General features: G+C 32.2%; 1 protein-coding gene across 9 annotated transcripts in view; it reads left to right on the top strand.

Moving 5' to 3' along the window:
• Positions 1-15,667, top strand: part of LOC134260099 (galaxin-like) — a 30,117-nt gene that overhangs the window by 13,788 nt on the left and 662 nt on the right. For 8 of the 9 annotated variants that reach the window (XM_062742684.1, XM_062742682.1, XM_062742678.1 and 5 more), the window contains one exon: positions 1,029-1,708. The exons of the other annotated variant lie outside the window; for it this stretch is intronic. In XM_062742684.1, the coding sequence (XP_062598668.1) occupies positions 1,029-1,092 (64 nt within the window). In that variant the 3' untranslated portion in view covers positions 1,093-1,708. Of the gene's footprint in view, positions 1-1,028; positions 1,709-15,667 lie in introns of those variants that run through there. 9 annotated transcript variants of the gene reach the window in all.

Raw genomic sequence — 15,667 nt, 5'->3', positions numbered from 1 at the left:
TCCCAAGATTTATATGATAAAAGATAAATGTAAACATATTTATATATTTCAATCAAAGGTGTTACAAATTGATTATAAAAGAATGTTTCAACTTAAGCATAGTGTCGTGGACCCTTTTCGGACTCCTCTAACTTTATCTAATTAACTCAAATCTTAATAATTTGCATTGAGAAATTTGGGCAAGAATGCGCTCACCATGTATTCCAGATTTAAAGATCGGAATAACTTTGAATAACAATGAAGATTCATGAATTGAATTAACTTCTCTTACATCACACAGCCTCATTCTTTATTTTTACTTACTTTTAACTCCTGTAAATTTCCAAAGTTGTGATTAAGACCTAAAAGAATTGCTTTATTAATCTCATTAGGCTACTTTCTATACTTTATTTTTGCGCAATTTACCAGGGGCCACTTTTTGTACACTAAGTGAAATCTTTCTCTCACGACAAGAAGCACCCGGCAGGTGTGACCGGTCAGCAAGGGATGTTCAGTCCTCCATGGCACCAAATTTCATCTCTAATGTATCGGAGTTCTCTGTTTGCTCTGCTCCTATTTTGTATTGTTTAATGGACTTTGATATTCAATATTGTTCTCTATCTCCATATCCTTCTGTATATCATGGTTTCAGAATGCAATTTATCAAACAGTGAAATGATAAAAAATATTAATACAAATGTTTAGTGATCAAAGTCGAAAAAAGGTGTGTTTTGAGCTTCACAACAAAGATAAGAATCACTAAATTATTTGTAGAATATTTTTTCAATGTATATATTGCTCATTTATATAGCAAAATAAAGAATCAATCGTTTTGTAAACTTTTTATATAAAATGAAATCTGTCTTCTGAAATGAGCATATATCACTGTTCAAAATCTATGTTATTCTGTATGGTTTTCAATATGGGAAATGGAAAAATAAAAAAGAATAGAAAAATTTGAAATCTTACATGCGTGTAACACTGCTTTTCTTTCAAGCTTTGTGGTCATAATTATAAACGAATGCTATATTACACTTTTTTCGTAACAGCTGTCTGTGGAACTCTGACATACAACCCAACGTTCAGTATTTGTTGCAACGGAGTGTTAAATAGCAAAGGTTCGCGCAGAAGTTGCTGTGAAACTAAGAATTACAATCCAGCTTATAGTGTTTGCTGCAACGGAGTTATAAATGACAAAGGTTCAAGCAGAAGTTGCTGTGGAACTAAGAATTACAATCCAGCTTATAGTGTTTGCTGCAACGGAGTTATAAATGACAAAGGTTCAAGCAGAAGTTGCTGTGGAATTAAGAATTACAATCCAGCTTATAGTGTTTGCTGCAACGGAGTTATAAATGACAAAGGTTCAAGCAGAAGTTGCTGTGGAACTAAAAATTACAACCGAGCTTATAGTGTTTGCTGCAACGGAGTTATAAATGACAAAGGTTCAAGCAGAAGTTGCTGTGGAACTAAGAATTACAACCCAGCATATAGTGCTTGCTGCAACGGAGTTATAAATGACAAAGGTTCAAGCAGAAGTTGCTGTGGAACTAAGAATTACAACCCAGCATATAGTGTTTGCTGCAACGGAGTTATAAATGACAAAGGTACAAGCAGAAGTTGCTGTGGAACTAAGAATTACAACCCAACTTTCAACAGTTGCTGCAATGGAATTATCTGTTAGAAAATTGGAGATTTTTAAAATCAGTAAATACGTAATTTTACTACAAATGATTTGCTTTTGCTTTTATTATTGATTGAAACATTAAGTTAAGCTATCGCGTTTCATGGTTGAAAAATCTTATATGCCGTGAGTACTTAAACATATACATTTCCAAATTTGATCAAATGGTATTTATAGTTTTCTATCCTTAATAGGGCGAACCTTTCCAACACAACGTATATATTACTGTGATATTGATGTTAGGTATTCAAAAGGGGAAAAGGATTTATCACACGAAAGCCTCAAAAATATAATTAACTAAGCAATAATTAGTTGCTAAAAATTGCATTGAAATCAGGATTTTTTTAAAATTAAAATTCATGTACTAAGAATATTTATAAATACTGTCGTGGAAAGATACATTTAAACACTAGAAATAGAATGCTAATTTCAAACGATTAATCTATCGTATAATTTTTTAAAATATATATATGTTTTACGGTGTGACTGTTGGGGCTAGCGCAGTTGCACCATCAAAACACTTAAAAAATTGAACAGCCACTTCAAACATCAAGCCGCACGAGACATCTCGACTACAGCTATGACGTCACATGATGTCAAGGCGCTGTTTACGTAGACCGCCGAATGTCTGGTTGACACTAAATATAAATAGATCTAATGCAATTTTTGTTGATAAAGATGACATAGTTATTATTATTTTTTTTTTTTTTGCTTAATTGAAAGATTTCTACAAACTGAGAGCATTTCATGCTTTTCGTTATTATTTATTTGCGCAAAGGACAATGGATAGTAAAGGAATTCTGGGAATGTTTCACAGAGAAACTTGCTTGACGTATGTACAGACTCCGGTTTTTAAACGTAAGTCTATTTCGCGACGCTCACTGTGCTCGCTATAATTGATTTTTTTTATTAATTAAAAGAGAGGGATATAACTCGTACAAAAATTCAAGGTTCACTATTCCCACCATTACATACTTATTTTACTTAGGGGAGCCGACTGGGGTTTTATTGTGTGAAAACTACAATAGCAAAACTATTCATTTTTATACCATATATAACTTAGATTTACTTTAGTGTACATGCAAAGTTTTGGGAAAATCTACCGCCCAGGTATTTTTCAGGGACCGTCTCAATATACAGGTACATTTACACTCCTCCATGGCACCTGATCCCACCTCTGATGTTTCGGAGGTCCGTGTTTGCTCTGCTCTTATTTTGTATATTTGTTTAATGGACGTTGAGATTGAATACTGTTCGTTATTTCCATATCCTTCCTTACTATAGGATTATACGAGAAAGTGTTAATTTTTTGCACTATAATGCAAATTATACAAATACTACATTAGACTTTTTGCCCTAACTATAATAGATGATAATTAACACTATATTGTACATAATGTGAAAGAACCACAAAATTCCATCGCCTTAATTCGAGAGGGGGCATCTAAAAATGCCAAAAAAATAACAAATTTCCTTGTTTACATGTAGTACTACAAAATATGACGCATACAAAGGTTTTGTACAAAAAAATTGAAATATGACGGAGAGATTGTCAAATTTTAAGTTCAAGAAAATATACAATGTATTTATTACACTTCCTTTTATAACATTTGTTATTACCCCATGTTTAAAAGCGTTGCGTTATCAAATATCAAAAACACATTACCAGTATTACGTCGCCAATTTACCTGTGAGATTAAAATTTTTTTTTAAAAAATTAATTATTTAATATTACAATAGAATAATTTTTATCCTTAATTTCTTAATTTTTTGCAGTTTTAATAATTAAGTGAAAAAAAGTTGCTTTTAAACAGTAAATACGCTTCATTTTACTATGATGCACGAAGTATTGCGCAATAGAAACCACAGTCGGCCCCCTTAATACGAATTATGTATAAATTTACTGAGTATGCAACATCTACATATCTGTTATGTTTTAAGTTTCATTTGATATGTTGCTTTTAGTGAAAGAATACCTTAAGGTACTGAGAATACCGGAAAAACTGTCTAAGATATAATTATTTTTATTTACATTATATTGGGGGTGGGGTTATATGCGGAAAAATGTCATTTTTTACCACCAGAAAAATGTTTGGAAATTTTTTTTTAAAAATGTGCTACATTGTACATGTATATATTTTATGAGAAATCTAAATTAACAAAAAAAATTGTTGCAAATTAGGTCCATACTATTACTCTGGTACAAAATATTTTACAATTACTTCAAGATACCGTCAAATATGTGTATGTTTTTCACTTAATATCGTTATCTTTAAAAAACAAAGTCATCACACATTTAGATTCATTTAGATTTCGGATAAATCCTCGTTAATCACCTGCGCCAAACTCTTTTATACACATATCATGAATTCTACTTCTCATCCGAGGTATAAAAAGGATAAGTGTCACATTATATTTTCGTTATATTTTATACACGCTGACTTTTTAACAAGAGGAATAAAACAAGTTATCTAAATATTCAAATATGTACGTCTTTGTTAAAAAAATGACAAGATTATTTTACACAAGTTTTAAGATACCTTATATTCAGTTTGAAATGAGATACAAAGTTTATGACACTCTCCCCATCATTACGGCTCAAGTATGACATCATACATTTATAGTTCAGAGAAGTGGATGCACAGATTATAGTGTGATATTCTTTGGAATGCCTTAACGTACCTGTGTGCTCAAGAACAATATTTATATATTTCATTGGTACATTGCATTATTATACTATTATAAAGTATTATTCAGTAAGGGATGCTCACTCCTCCATGGCACCTGATCCCACCTCTGATGTTTCTGGGGTCCGTGTTTGCTCTGCTCCTATATTATATTGTTTTATGGACTAACACATTGAATATTGTTCGTTATCTTCATATCATGCACTAAACTGTCCACTCTTACCTTCCAAAATATTTCAAGTTGAAAAGGACACTTTGTATTTCCCTCAAATATAAATCAACCTTTTTTCTTCAAAATTTTTAATAACAAGATAAATTTACGGGGCCTGCATATCGAATATCTGGAACGTAATCCTCCTTTGTGTTCATATCTGGTGGATATGCCATTACTGTTGACTTAGATATATTTAAAAAAATTGGGAACTTAAATCACTTACTTGTTTTATAAGGTTAAATTATAAGATTTTAACAATCCTTTTACTGGCGTCAGATTTTCATAAATATTATGGATTATGCAGAAAATTATACAAGGCAAGGGACCAAACATAAAAAAAAAACCTTGAAACTTTGCAAGAATGGATTAAATGGATGGGATGTATGTTAAATCGGACATTAACAGATTGAGGAGTACTTAGTCAATAAAAACCATCTATCCTTCTGTTCTCAATAATCCAGAAGTGAATAAAAAGAATTAGATTGATAACATAATCACTACATACTAGTTCTTGCTACCAAAGCAGGTAACAACAATATCTTTGTTAGAAGCACATCACAAGTGTGCCGGTCAGGAAAGGGCTGCTCACTCCTCCATGGCACCTGATCCCACCTCTGATGTGTCTGAGGTCCGTGTTTGCTCTGCTCCCATTTTGTATTGTTTCATTGTCTTTGAGATTGAATACTGTTAGTTATCTCCATACCCTTTTTGTCAGGCTCGTTACATAAAATGTATTTTCGAAGAACTTGCATTTAATTCTATTCATTTAAAGTCTCTTAAGGCGTCATGACAACATCCTAATCTATCTGAACTGCTCTCCGGTGCGCCGTAACGTCATAAAAAGTCGCCATTTTTCGTGTATTGTGTTTATTACTTTCCCATTTCAAATGCTCGGGAAACTGCCAAAAATTAACCAAATGCCTTGACATTTTTAAAAAGACGACAGAATTGAATAAGGAATGGAATAAGGATAACTTTCATCCTAATCTTATGTATTGAAGACTTTTATTACGAATTAATTCTTATGTCTTCTCTAATGTAACTTTGCTATTGCTATTTTTACCGTTCGCCGTAGCACAATACCTTGAATAACATATTCAAGCAGAATAAAATCTTAATTTTAGAATATATATTAAAAAAACATTACGATTCTGTTAAATATGATGAATAAACATTTACTGAAAATTTCAGCTTAGTGCGCCCATCACTTTTCGAGAAAAACGCTTTGTCCACGATTTTATGGGACAAGTGATAAAACACTATATACTCATAGTTTCCTTTCTAAGAAAGACATTTTTCAAACTCGTACACCAGTTTTGAATTATCTTAATATTCCAAACAACTAAAATAAATTTGAATTACTATATCTATATTTGATTCCAAAAGTTAATACAATCCCTACAACGAGACCACGGAACACAGTGGTTTCCAGTAAATGTGCCATCAAACATCTTTCTTTACTCCTAACTAAGATACAACGAACAATATTTACATTCGCTGTGTTTTTCTAGTAAGCTTACCGTGAAATTGATTTGAAAAACATTTTCGTGTATACTCACGCGAAGAAATATACACGGAGAAACGTGCGTTAACGTGACGTCAAAATGAGAATGCAGCGACGTTAGTAAAATGCAATAATATAGGACAGCGAGAAATTCGAATATTGAGTATATTTTGGTTGCCTCCAAACAGGTAAAATGTAAATATAAGGAATGTTTTCCAGTTTAGTGTGAATTATTGGTTTGTGAATCACACAGACTTGCACATAGGCATATTTTGTAGGCAAATATGCCTAGGTGACAAATCTGTGTGATTCACACACCAATAACTCACACAAAACTAAAAACATTCCTTACGTAGCAGACACTTCATTAGTAACGTGCAATTATATACTCGAGTCCAATTGGTGTACGCCACATGTAGATGCTTAATTTTTCCACCGAACTCTTGGAGAACTTGAAATCACAGGATTTTACAAAATTCAACAGCTTAAAAACTTAAGATTTTCAATCTTATGCCCAACCATTCCCTACGATAAACTGAAGCCCAAGCATTTTAACATCGCCGACAACTGTTTTTTTTTTTATTAATAAAAAAGGGGGGAGGGGGGGATGACTACTGCGCTTAAGAATCTGCGACATTTGCATTAACAGACTATTATATCTTAGTCTTTTGGGGCAAAAATAATCAAAAACGACATTTCAAATTTAAAATTTATTAAGGAATTCTGATAGGTATTTGTGTCATTTAGAGTAACCCCCCTTATGAAAGTATCAAGAAACTTTAATAGAGAACTAACCAGGACAGATGCAACATCTGCTATGAATCTCATCCTATGTGCATGATATAATATTTCTGTAACAAAACAATTTAATGTCTCCGGTAAGAACATATGCTGCAATAAAATCTCTTCAGGACTTGAAATCAATTTTAAAATTAACAGTTACAAATATTTAAAACCTAAGCAGGACAGCAGCTGTTTTGACAAAAATAACAAGAGGGTGTAGATTCATAGTCAGGGAAAAGACTCCTCAGAACATATATCATCTTAAATTGACGAAACAAAACATGTTGAAATAATTCTTTTATGTTTAATAAGTTGACAAGAAACTCTAATACCATGTGCTTCCAAAAAAGTAAATACTAGCAGGATAAAATGTGGGATAAGCTAAATCATAAATGTTATAAATTCATCACAGCGTAGCACACATATATAATTTTTATTGTAGAAATGTTGAACGCCAAATTTCAGCTTTAATTTGCAATCCGACATTGATACATAATGCATAGAGGATATCTATATTGCGTGATGTGATATTGGCTTTATCCAACGCGTGGCTTGACGAACGAATTTACACCATTTCAACGAGTTGGATAAAGCCAACAGATGTTCTATTTATCTCATACAATTTTGCCAATTCAAATTGATGACGTATAACTTGAAGACGTTTCACCAATGATGTTGAAATGCTTCGAAAGGTTCAAAAGTTTGAATTTTTGCTATATGCGTCTTTGAAAACATTATGAGACAATTACTGAAACTTTACATCAAACGAACGTCTGGCTGAAAGTTGTAATGACCATGGGATCGTGAAAATTAACTTTTTGTACGGTGTGCTCCATGTTTTTCAAAAGAAAATGTGCTGTAAAATTGATGAAAAGAAGAAGGGATGGTTTTACAAATTTTGCCCTGTTATTTTCTAAAAATTGAAACTGGTGTAAAAGTTGAAAACTCATGCTTTTTAAATAATTGAAATCCAATGCAGAAAATTCATACAAGTTATTTTCTCACATGTGTTTTTAAATGCTTCTTATGACGTCATAAACATGTGCATTTCCCGTATTTTCTTAAAAATTGCAAGGGACACCAATTTTCAATGGAATTTTTTTTCAGATTACATTGTCCACAGGCATCGCCCACAAAGATATTGAGATATGTAAATTGTTATTGAATTTTGCACAAAATATAAAAAAAGAATTAACGTAGGCGACGACTCACTCACTCACTCACTCAGCGGTCAATGTTTTCTAAAGGAAAATTACACTTGAAATGTATATCACAGTTCAGGTGTGATATCCTTTAGAAAAGCGAGGCTTTCTCTGTTGAAAGCAGAAAACTGCTTCACAATAATGATGTCATATTTGCAGAGTAGTAAACCTTCATTCTACATTCTTTCCTGATTTATCAGAGTCATTTATTTAACTAACATTTAAATGCAATATAGCTAAAACCATACCTTCTTCTTTGCATAAAAATAAGAAATGTCGAAAATTAACATATTTCCTGACCTCACTGTGACCCCTGTATAATCTTAAAACCAATACTAATTTTGTGGCAGCGGTGAAAACAGGTTTTTTTTTGATAAACTGTTGGATCATTCTGAAAGAAATCCAAAATCGGGGCCAAATACTGGTCTTACCCTATCTTGTCCTTTAAATCACTGAACCAAAGAACTGTTTACGCGGATAAATAATAAAAATTTCAAACATTGTTTTTAAATAAGCAAGCACATGCAAATACAAATACAGCAAACTCGGCAATAAATATTCTCAGTATTTATTAGAACACAACATTAGTCCATACATTGCTTGAACATTAACGGATTGTTTGAATTAGTGTAATGTATTCCTATGAACAAAAATCTAAATTTTAGTATAGAAAACAACCGGGAAGGAGTTAGGCCAAACTGAATTAAGAAAATTTGGGATTGTGAAATAGCATAATTATCATTTTAAAATATGCTAAACAGCCAACAAATATCTGCTAAATGTCAGATAATTTGTGTGAAAATTACCATCAATTCCTACTCCAAAACTACATGCAGGTCGTCTCTACAGGCGATTAAATGCTTAAATGCTTGACTTGAATTCGCGGAATCCAACAGAAAATTTGAGTCTGATGATAACTAAGGGTTGGGAGGTGGATAAAATATAGAGCATATATATCGTGCCTAAGGCTGAATTGATTAATCATTTATGTGAAACAGTTTGTGTTGGATTTCATTTGATATTGTGTATAAAACAACTGCTCAGACTAAACATCTATCAGATGAACAGGATATAGATTAAGGTAAAAATAATCAGGCCATACCTTGTTTTGTAAAACAAAATTAAGTGGAATTCTGAAAGCGTGATGCAACTGATTATCTAAGAATAAATCTAGCACAATAATTAGTTAATAATCATGTCAAGTATGAAGATAAGGATCAGAACTTAAATATTAATATTTTTATTGTAGCCTCCATCGTACAGGATTAAGAATACCTCACGATGATTTTGTATTTGGCATTCGTTTCACTTCTTTCCATTCATGTTGCAAATTCTGCATTTGGACGAGGTTTGTACCTTTGATTTTCTTATTAACATTACTTTCTTTATTTTAATATTAGGTATTTATTTTTTCTTGATTAATTTGAAATTTAAAACAAGGTAAAATATTAAGAATTTAAATACATGTGCATTAATAAATTCTCCATTTTTTATGTTTGAACATCAAAACTAGACATTCTTGTAAAGTAATTTTGAATTCAAATAAAATTTCTTTTTATGAACTTTGAATCTTTTTTCTAAAACAGCTTATTGTTGCTAGTTGATATAAGAATGTTCAAAATAAATGTTGATGCTATATTACAAAGGAACACAGACATAGACTTAAGCAAAATATTTGTGATTCAGTGTAAAAGACACAGGTACATACATACTTTCTGCTGTTTTCTTGTGTTTAGATATCATGTACTTGTAAAGTGATATAACAATAAAAGAAAAAATGTATATCTGTAATAATACTGGACAAAAATTATATCGTCATACTAGGTACTTCGTTTCCGAGTCTAACAAGATGTACATGTTCAGCATTTTCCAACATTTTCAAAGTTCTAATTTGAAAATTCTAGAACAAAAAAAAAAACACTTTTATAATCATTTTGCTAAACCTTCGATTGAAAAATATTAAGATGTGTATATGTATCTTTTATCATATGTACTTGTTTTTTTTAGTTTGTTTAATCTTAAAACGATTAAAGTGTTAAATATACTGAAAGGAAAAACAAACGCATAGCAACTATTATTTCCATGGATATGTTTTCCAGTATTGTCATCAAACATTGTAATTCAACTTTAATCAACAAGTTAACAAAATCTTGTTTGACTTTGAATAATAATTCCTGAGTTATTGAAATGTTTATGTCGATATCCCCCCAATTAAAATAAAAATTCTCATAATCTCTTCCTTGCACATCTGTAACAGCCTTAATTGATTTTCCTGTGCATTGATTTCACCAGATCACTTATCCTTCTCATAGGTTTATTATCCAAGCCTTTCGACGGTAGACTTAATGGTTGAGAGAAGCTTTATTATTCAAAGCCCCATCTCCATCCCCCGCAGCGTTTGCTTCGTGATCGGGAGGCCCGGGTTCGATTCTCGTTCGCGGCGCCGCGTCATACCTAAGACGTAAACAAAGGCATTGACTGTTCCTTCGCCAAGCGCTCGGCATTAGAAATGAAAGTCACGGGTCTTTCGGATATGACCTTAAAAACGTAGGTCCCGTGTAACGGTAGGCGCTGGCACGATAAAGAACCCTCACTGATCAATGTCCCTGAGTGCCGAGTATAGGTCTAAATTTGAAGCCCTTCACCGGTATACGGTGACGTCTCCATATGAGTGAAAAATTCTCAAGAGGGACGTTAAACAATATACAATCAAACAATCCATCCCCCGCCCAATGAATCCTACAAAATATTTATTAAGGATAAAATTAACAGAATCCAGCTGGTTTGGTACAGGTGAATGTTTGTAAGAAAGTCTCGAAAATAAACACTGGCTACGTTTTCCCACTGTGAACATGCTAAAACATTACGCATACGACGCTTATGTGAGAGTAAAATCAACGTAAAGTTGCCAAGTTCATGCATCAAATTAGAGCTGAGACTTTCTGTCAGTTTTAGGGTGCGTATGATTGTCTGTTGTGTAAATATCGGTTTCAGTGATAATGCCTTGACAATAACCGATATGATGAAAAGCCCTATCTTGATGGGACGTTGCTACGCGTCATCGTCATGGTTGGTTGGAAATCTTTTGAGTAACTCTCTGACAACAGAAACAATTTGAAGGTTTAAGAGTTAAAAACAAACTGAACAGCGACATGTTCTAGCTTTTTTTATTCACTTCTGCAATTCAATTACTAGACCCTATGTTACTTCCGTAAGCCATACCATGATTCCAAAATTATACTGACTGCAAATATGCAAAGAAGATGTCTGTAACTCTAATGCATCGTTTGGCATTACAACATCTGATCACAAAATTGTCATGATCGACATGAATGCGTTTTTGGTTTTTTATCACTTCCCCTTCCTGACACCATACATATCATGGTTGCATAGTTTTGACAAGCGATTTTAGTGCATAGTAACCAAAATACACATCTCACCAATTTCATATAATTGTCGGCCAATTAGTCAATTTTTTGTGCATATTATGCGTTTTTTTTCTTTCAGTATATTTTAATTTTCATAACGATTTGCACTTGAATCTGGGTCGAGGCCTGTTCTCGTTGATTGTGAGTCCACGATTTTTTAGAGTTTAGTAGTTAAGTACTTCGCTTTTAGCCTGAAAATTCGGATATTTTTCATTGTTTTAGTAGAATTTAGAATTTCTTTAAAATTATCTCCCTAAGCTCTGATCTCTTGGTGTATTTGGCTCCAGTCTTCAGCATCCTTCTTTTAAAACCTTTCAAGTTCTGTTTATTGATAATTTTAGGATTTCCAACGCTTCGGCTTGAGAAACACTGAAGGGACATAATTTGTTGAAATAAGCATCTGGTGCGTCAAAATCGATAGCGTATATCGTGTATTTGATAAATAACCCAGGGCCCTTGGCATATCATTTGAAAGTTATAGCATCAGTTTTTTCTTGGGTCAAAAATGTTCAATGTGTGTTTGGTCATAATTATGGTTGGAACTTCTTTGTCTTTTAAGTAAACAGCATCACAATTAAGTATTACATCTAATGGACTATACTTCTGGTTTTAAGATCATAAATTAGCATTTGATTTAGCAGAAAGGGGCAACCTTTTTTGTTAAATTAATACAACGAGGCATTGAAGGAAAAAATATTTTTAAAAAAACACTTTATACCATTGCTAAATTATGTATAAAGTCAATTGGTGTACTGTATTTTTTTAGCCAGTAGAATTGATTTACTACAAGGTGAGGACTTATCTCGCTTTTTGTTAATGATTATTAATCAAATTTTAGAAGAAAAAACTGTCCTTCTTATGATTTCAATTTACTAGATGTGCCCTTGTTTATGCATGCTGATGATACAGTACTAAGTACTTAAAGCTGAATCTGCTGATACACATTAGAAATTGTTAGACTCTTTTTAATCAACCTTAAAGAATGAAAGTTGAAACTTTACTTTAAAAAAAAGAATTGATGTGTCTAGAAATCGTGGAAATATTTTACATGTAAAGATAGGATGAGGTGACATACGACCCCCTGTAAAACAACAAGAAATGAAATATCAAAATTGTACTCTAATTTTTGGCATGCAATTTAACATTGATATGTGTATCCTAATTTAATACTATTTATATTTAAAATAAAAAAAGTTATTTGAAAGATACAAGATCTCTAATTCAGGTAGGAGTAGCATACTAGTATTTACATCCCACTCTCATTGAATTTTGGCCCCATCCCAATCTTTGATGCCCTTTTAAATATTTAAGCAAAAGGAGGTACATTTTTCTTCCTTTGCTGATCACTGTATTTTATCATAATACATCCATATCTCAAAGGTGAAATTATACATAATTGCACTCAATCAAAACAAGCCTTTTCTATTATAAACAGAACACATAGTATCTTATCTGACGTAAAAAAAATCCTATCCTAAAAGAAGCCCTGGCGTGACTTTCTAACCGACCAATCAGCTCATGTGCACAACAAGGGAGTACTGCAAAAACGCTTCAAAAAATAAATACTTGAAAAGAAACTTTATTTTACTTGCTTTCCAAAAGACAATTTTATATGATCACAGTTGAAATGCGAATCTACATTTTACAAACATCTGACTTATTGTATAGTTTAATACCTTTGTAATCTGATTAATGGACGAATGGCTTCATGCGTTCTCGACTATCAGTAAAACATATCTCATGTGAATTGCTCGACACAAAACTATAGACGCTGCAGTTCCCTGAATATTGACATGAATAAAAATTAATTGACAACTTCGGGTTTGAAATGTAGTGAAAATAATGTATAAATAGACCTTTATCACGTATCTGTGATAGAATATAAACATATAGTGACCTGGCATGTTTGTCATTTAGTCATCGGATTGGACAATTGTTCTCTGTAAGCGACTTTGGGCAAAAAACACAAAAGCCATATACGGATGATTCCTCGGACATGCATATACCTCTATTTAACTACGATTTGCCTATCCTATTCATCTTTATACATAAAAGAACATAGGTCACAAAATAGGTCGAATGTTGCTATGATAGGGTGTACGAATTCATGCATAATGCAGTATTCTTTCCGTTAAAAACAAAAACAACTATTGACACTATTCAGTAGGTTTCATATTTTTTCACTATTGTTTGAAAATTACCAGATTATTGAAGATTTAACGTTTACAAGATTCATTTTAAAAAGGTCTAAAGACCATATTTGTTTCACATCATCATTTGAATAAAAGAAACTGAAAATTGTTAATATATTATAATTACTTAGGGATGCTGTTTGATTGCAGTTGGAATTCAATATCCCTCAAAAGCATGCAGCCGATCAAAGGCGTAATAGCATTTCTGGAATTAACCCAAGAATGAATAGTTAATACCTAAATATTGAAATTATATATGCAGATTTTGATGCATATGTAAATGAGTTGAATGAATGTAAAGAGTTAAAATGTGGGGTTTTCAGAAAGCCAAAGATTTGAATAAATGCGTCTTTAGTTTGTGTCTTAGGTTTGAAAACATGTATCCTTAACAATATTGTGTATTATGAATAAGGCAGATTACAAGTACAAGAGCATGTTTTAAAGAAAGAATAACGTAAAGGAACAATGGCAAATGGTTTACTGAATTTAAGAATGAATTTAAAGGGACATAGACACAGCATCAGCTAAAAAATTAAATTTATTTTCAATTTTAAAAGATATTTAACTAACGTCTTTTCTAATGATCATCCAAAATTTGAACTTCAGTTGTCGAGATACAAGACAGATTTTGAGCTCCAAACCTAAGTCAAATTTTTGCTGATCATTAGAAGGATATGGTGATAACGAACAGTATTCAATCTCAAAGTCCATAAAACAATATACAAAATAAGAGCAGAGCAAACACGGACCCCCGAAACATTAGAGGTGGGATCAGGTAACATGGAGGAGTGAGCATCCCCTGCCGACCGGTCACATCCGCCGTGCGCTCCTTGTCATGATCAGGAAATAAAGGATAAATCCGTTGTCAATTCAGTCTATAAATAATGGACTAACAATTGGTATGAAAAACGTCAGTCAGCATTTGACTCAGTGATAAATCGTATTTGTTGACAAGGTCATTGTATCGACCATACAACTTATGAAATGATGACTTTAAACAAGACTGCAGATATTCTTGTTTCGTCAATTTGCTTGTCAATAATTTACCTCGTTTTAGAAATTGTTCATACGTAGAGCATGCTCTTGGGTATCGAATCAACTGAGATATATGTACTCCGTATGCAGGTGATGAAGGTATGTTGCTGCTGCATAAGTAAGAGAAGATGTCGATAGCAAAATTGAAGTCAGTACATTTATCATATAGCTTGGTTGTTAGATTACCATTAGTGTCTTTTTCAAGTAAAATATCCAAGTATGAAACAGAAGTATCGGACTTTGTGGTATCTTTTATCTCAAGCTCACCAGGATATATCATATCGACGTAGGAATGGAAATTACCATTATTAATTGTGTAAGCCAATGAGGACACTTTTGTTGGTTTAAAAGTTTATTAATCCAATTTACAATTTTACTGTCACTAATAAGTTCACTATTAATAACTATAATGAATATGATATGAAATGATTATAGTCCAAGTTTAAAATGTTTAGATAAAGTGTACGTTCTAAACCCTATATGTTTACAATTGGCAATACATTGTCGATATATCTAAATGTCGAGATGAACGCCACAGCAAGTGTTTTCTTCTTATCACGCATACGATTTTGCGTAGATTCTGCTTCATATGAATATAAAGATAGGTCTGCTAATTATAGAGCACAATTTGTACAATACATGATGCCTTGTTTAGGAATTGTAAGCATTAAAATTGGTTTAAAAATTCAGTTGAAACTGTGTCTATGTTCCTTTAACTAGCTTTCCTAAATTTATCTTCTGATTCAAAGGTTTAATTTTTCTAGAGGATATGAAATAGTTAAACAATAGATTGATCTATAATATCAATTTCATTTCATATTAAAATGTCCTGTATAACATGGTCTCATAATTCAATTTATCAAACAGTATAATGATAAAAAAAATAATACCAATACCCAGTGTTCAAAATGTCGAAGAAATGTCTACATTGGGAAGAGTTTTGTTTTAAGTTTCTCAACAAA

This window comes from Saccostrea cucullata, unplaced genomic scaffold (assembly GCF_032062105.1).
Source record: "Saccostrea cucullata isolate Sc308-1 unplaced genomic scaffold, CSIRO_AGI_Scuc_v1 ctg1923, whole genome shotgun sequence".
NCBI lineage: Eukaryota > Metazoa > Mollusca > Bivalvia > Ostreida > Ostreidae > Saccostrea > Saccostrea cuccullata.
The sequence above is the reverse complement of the archived record's forward strand: the minus strand, read 5'-3'. Positions and strand labels throughout refer to the sequence as shown.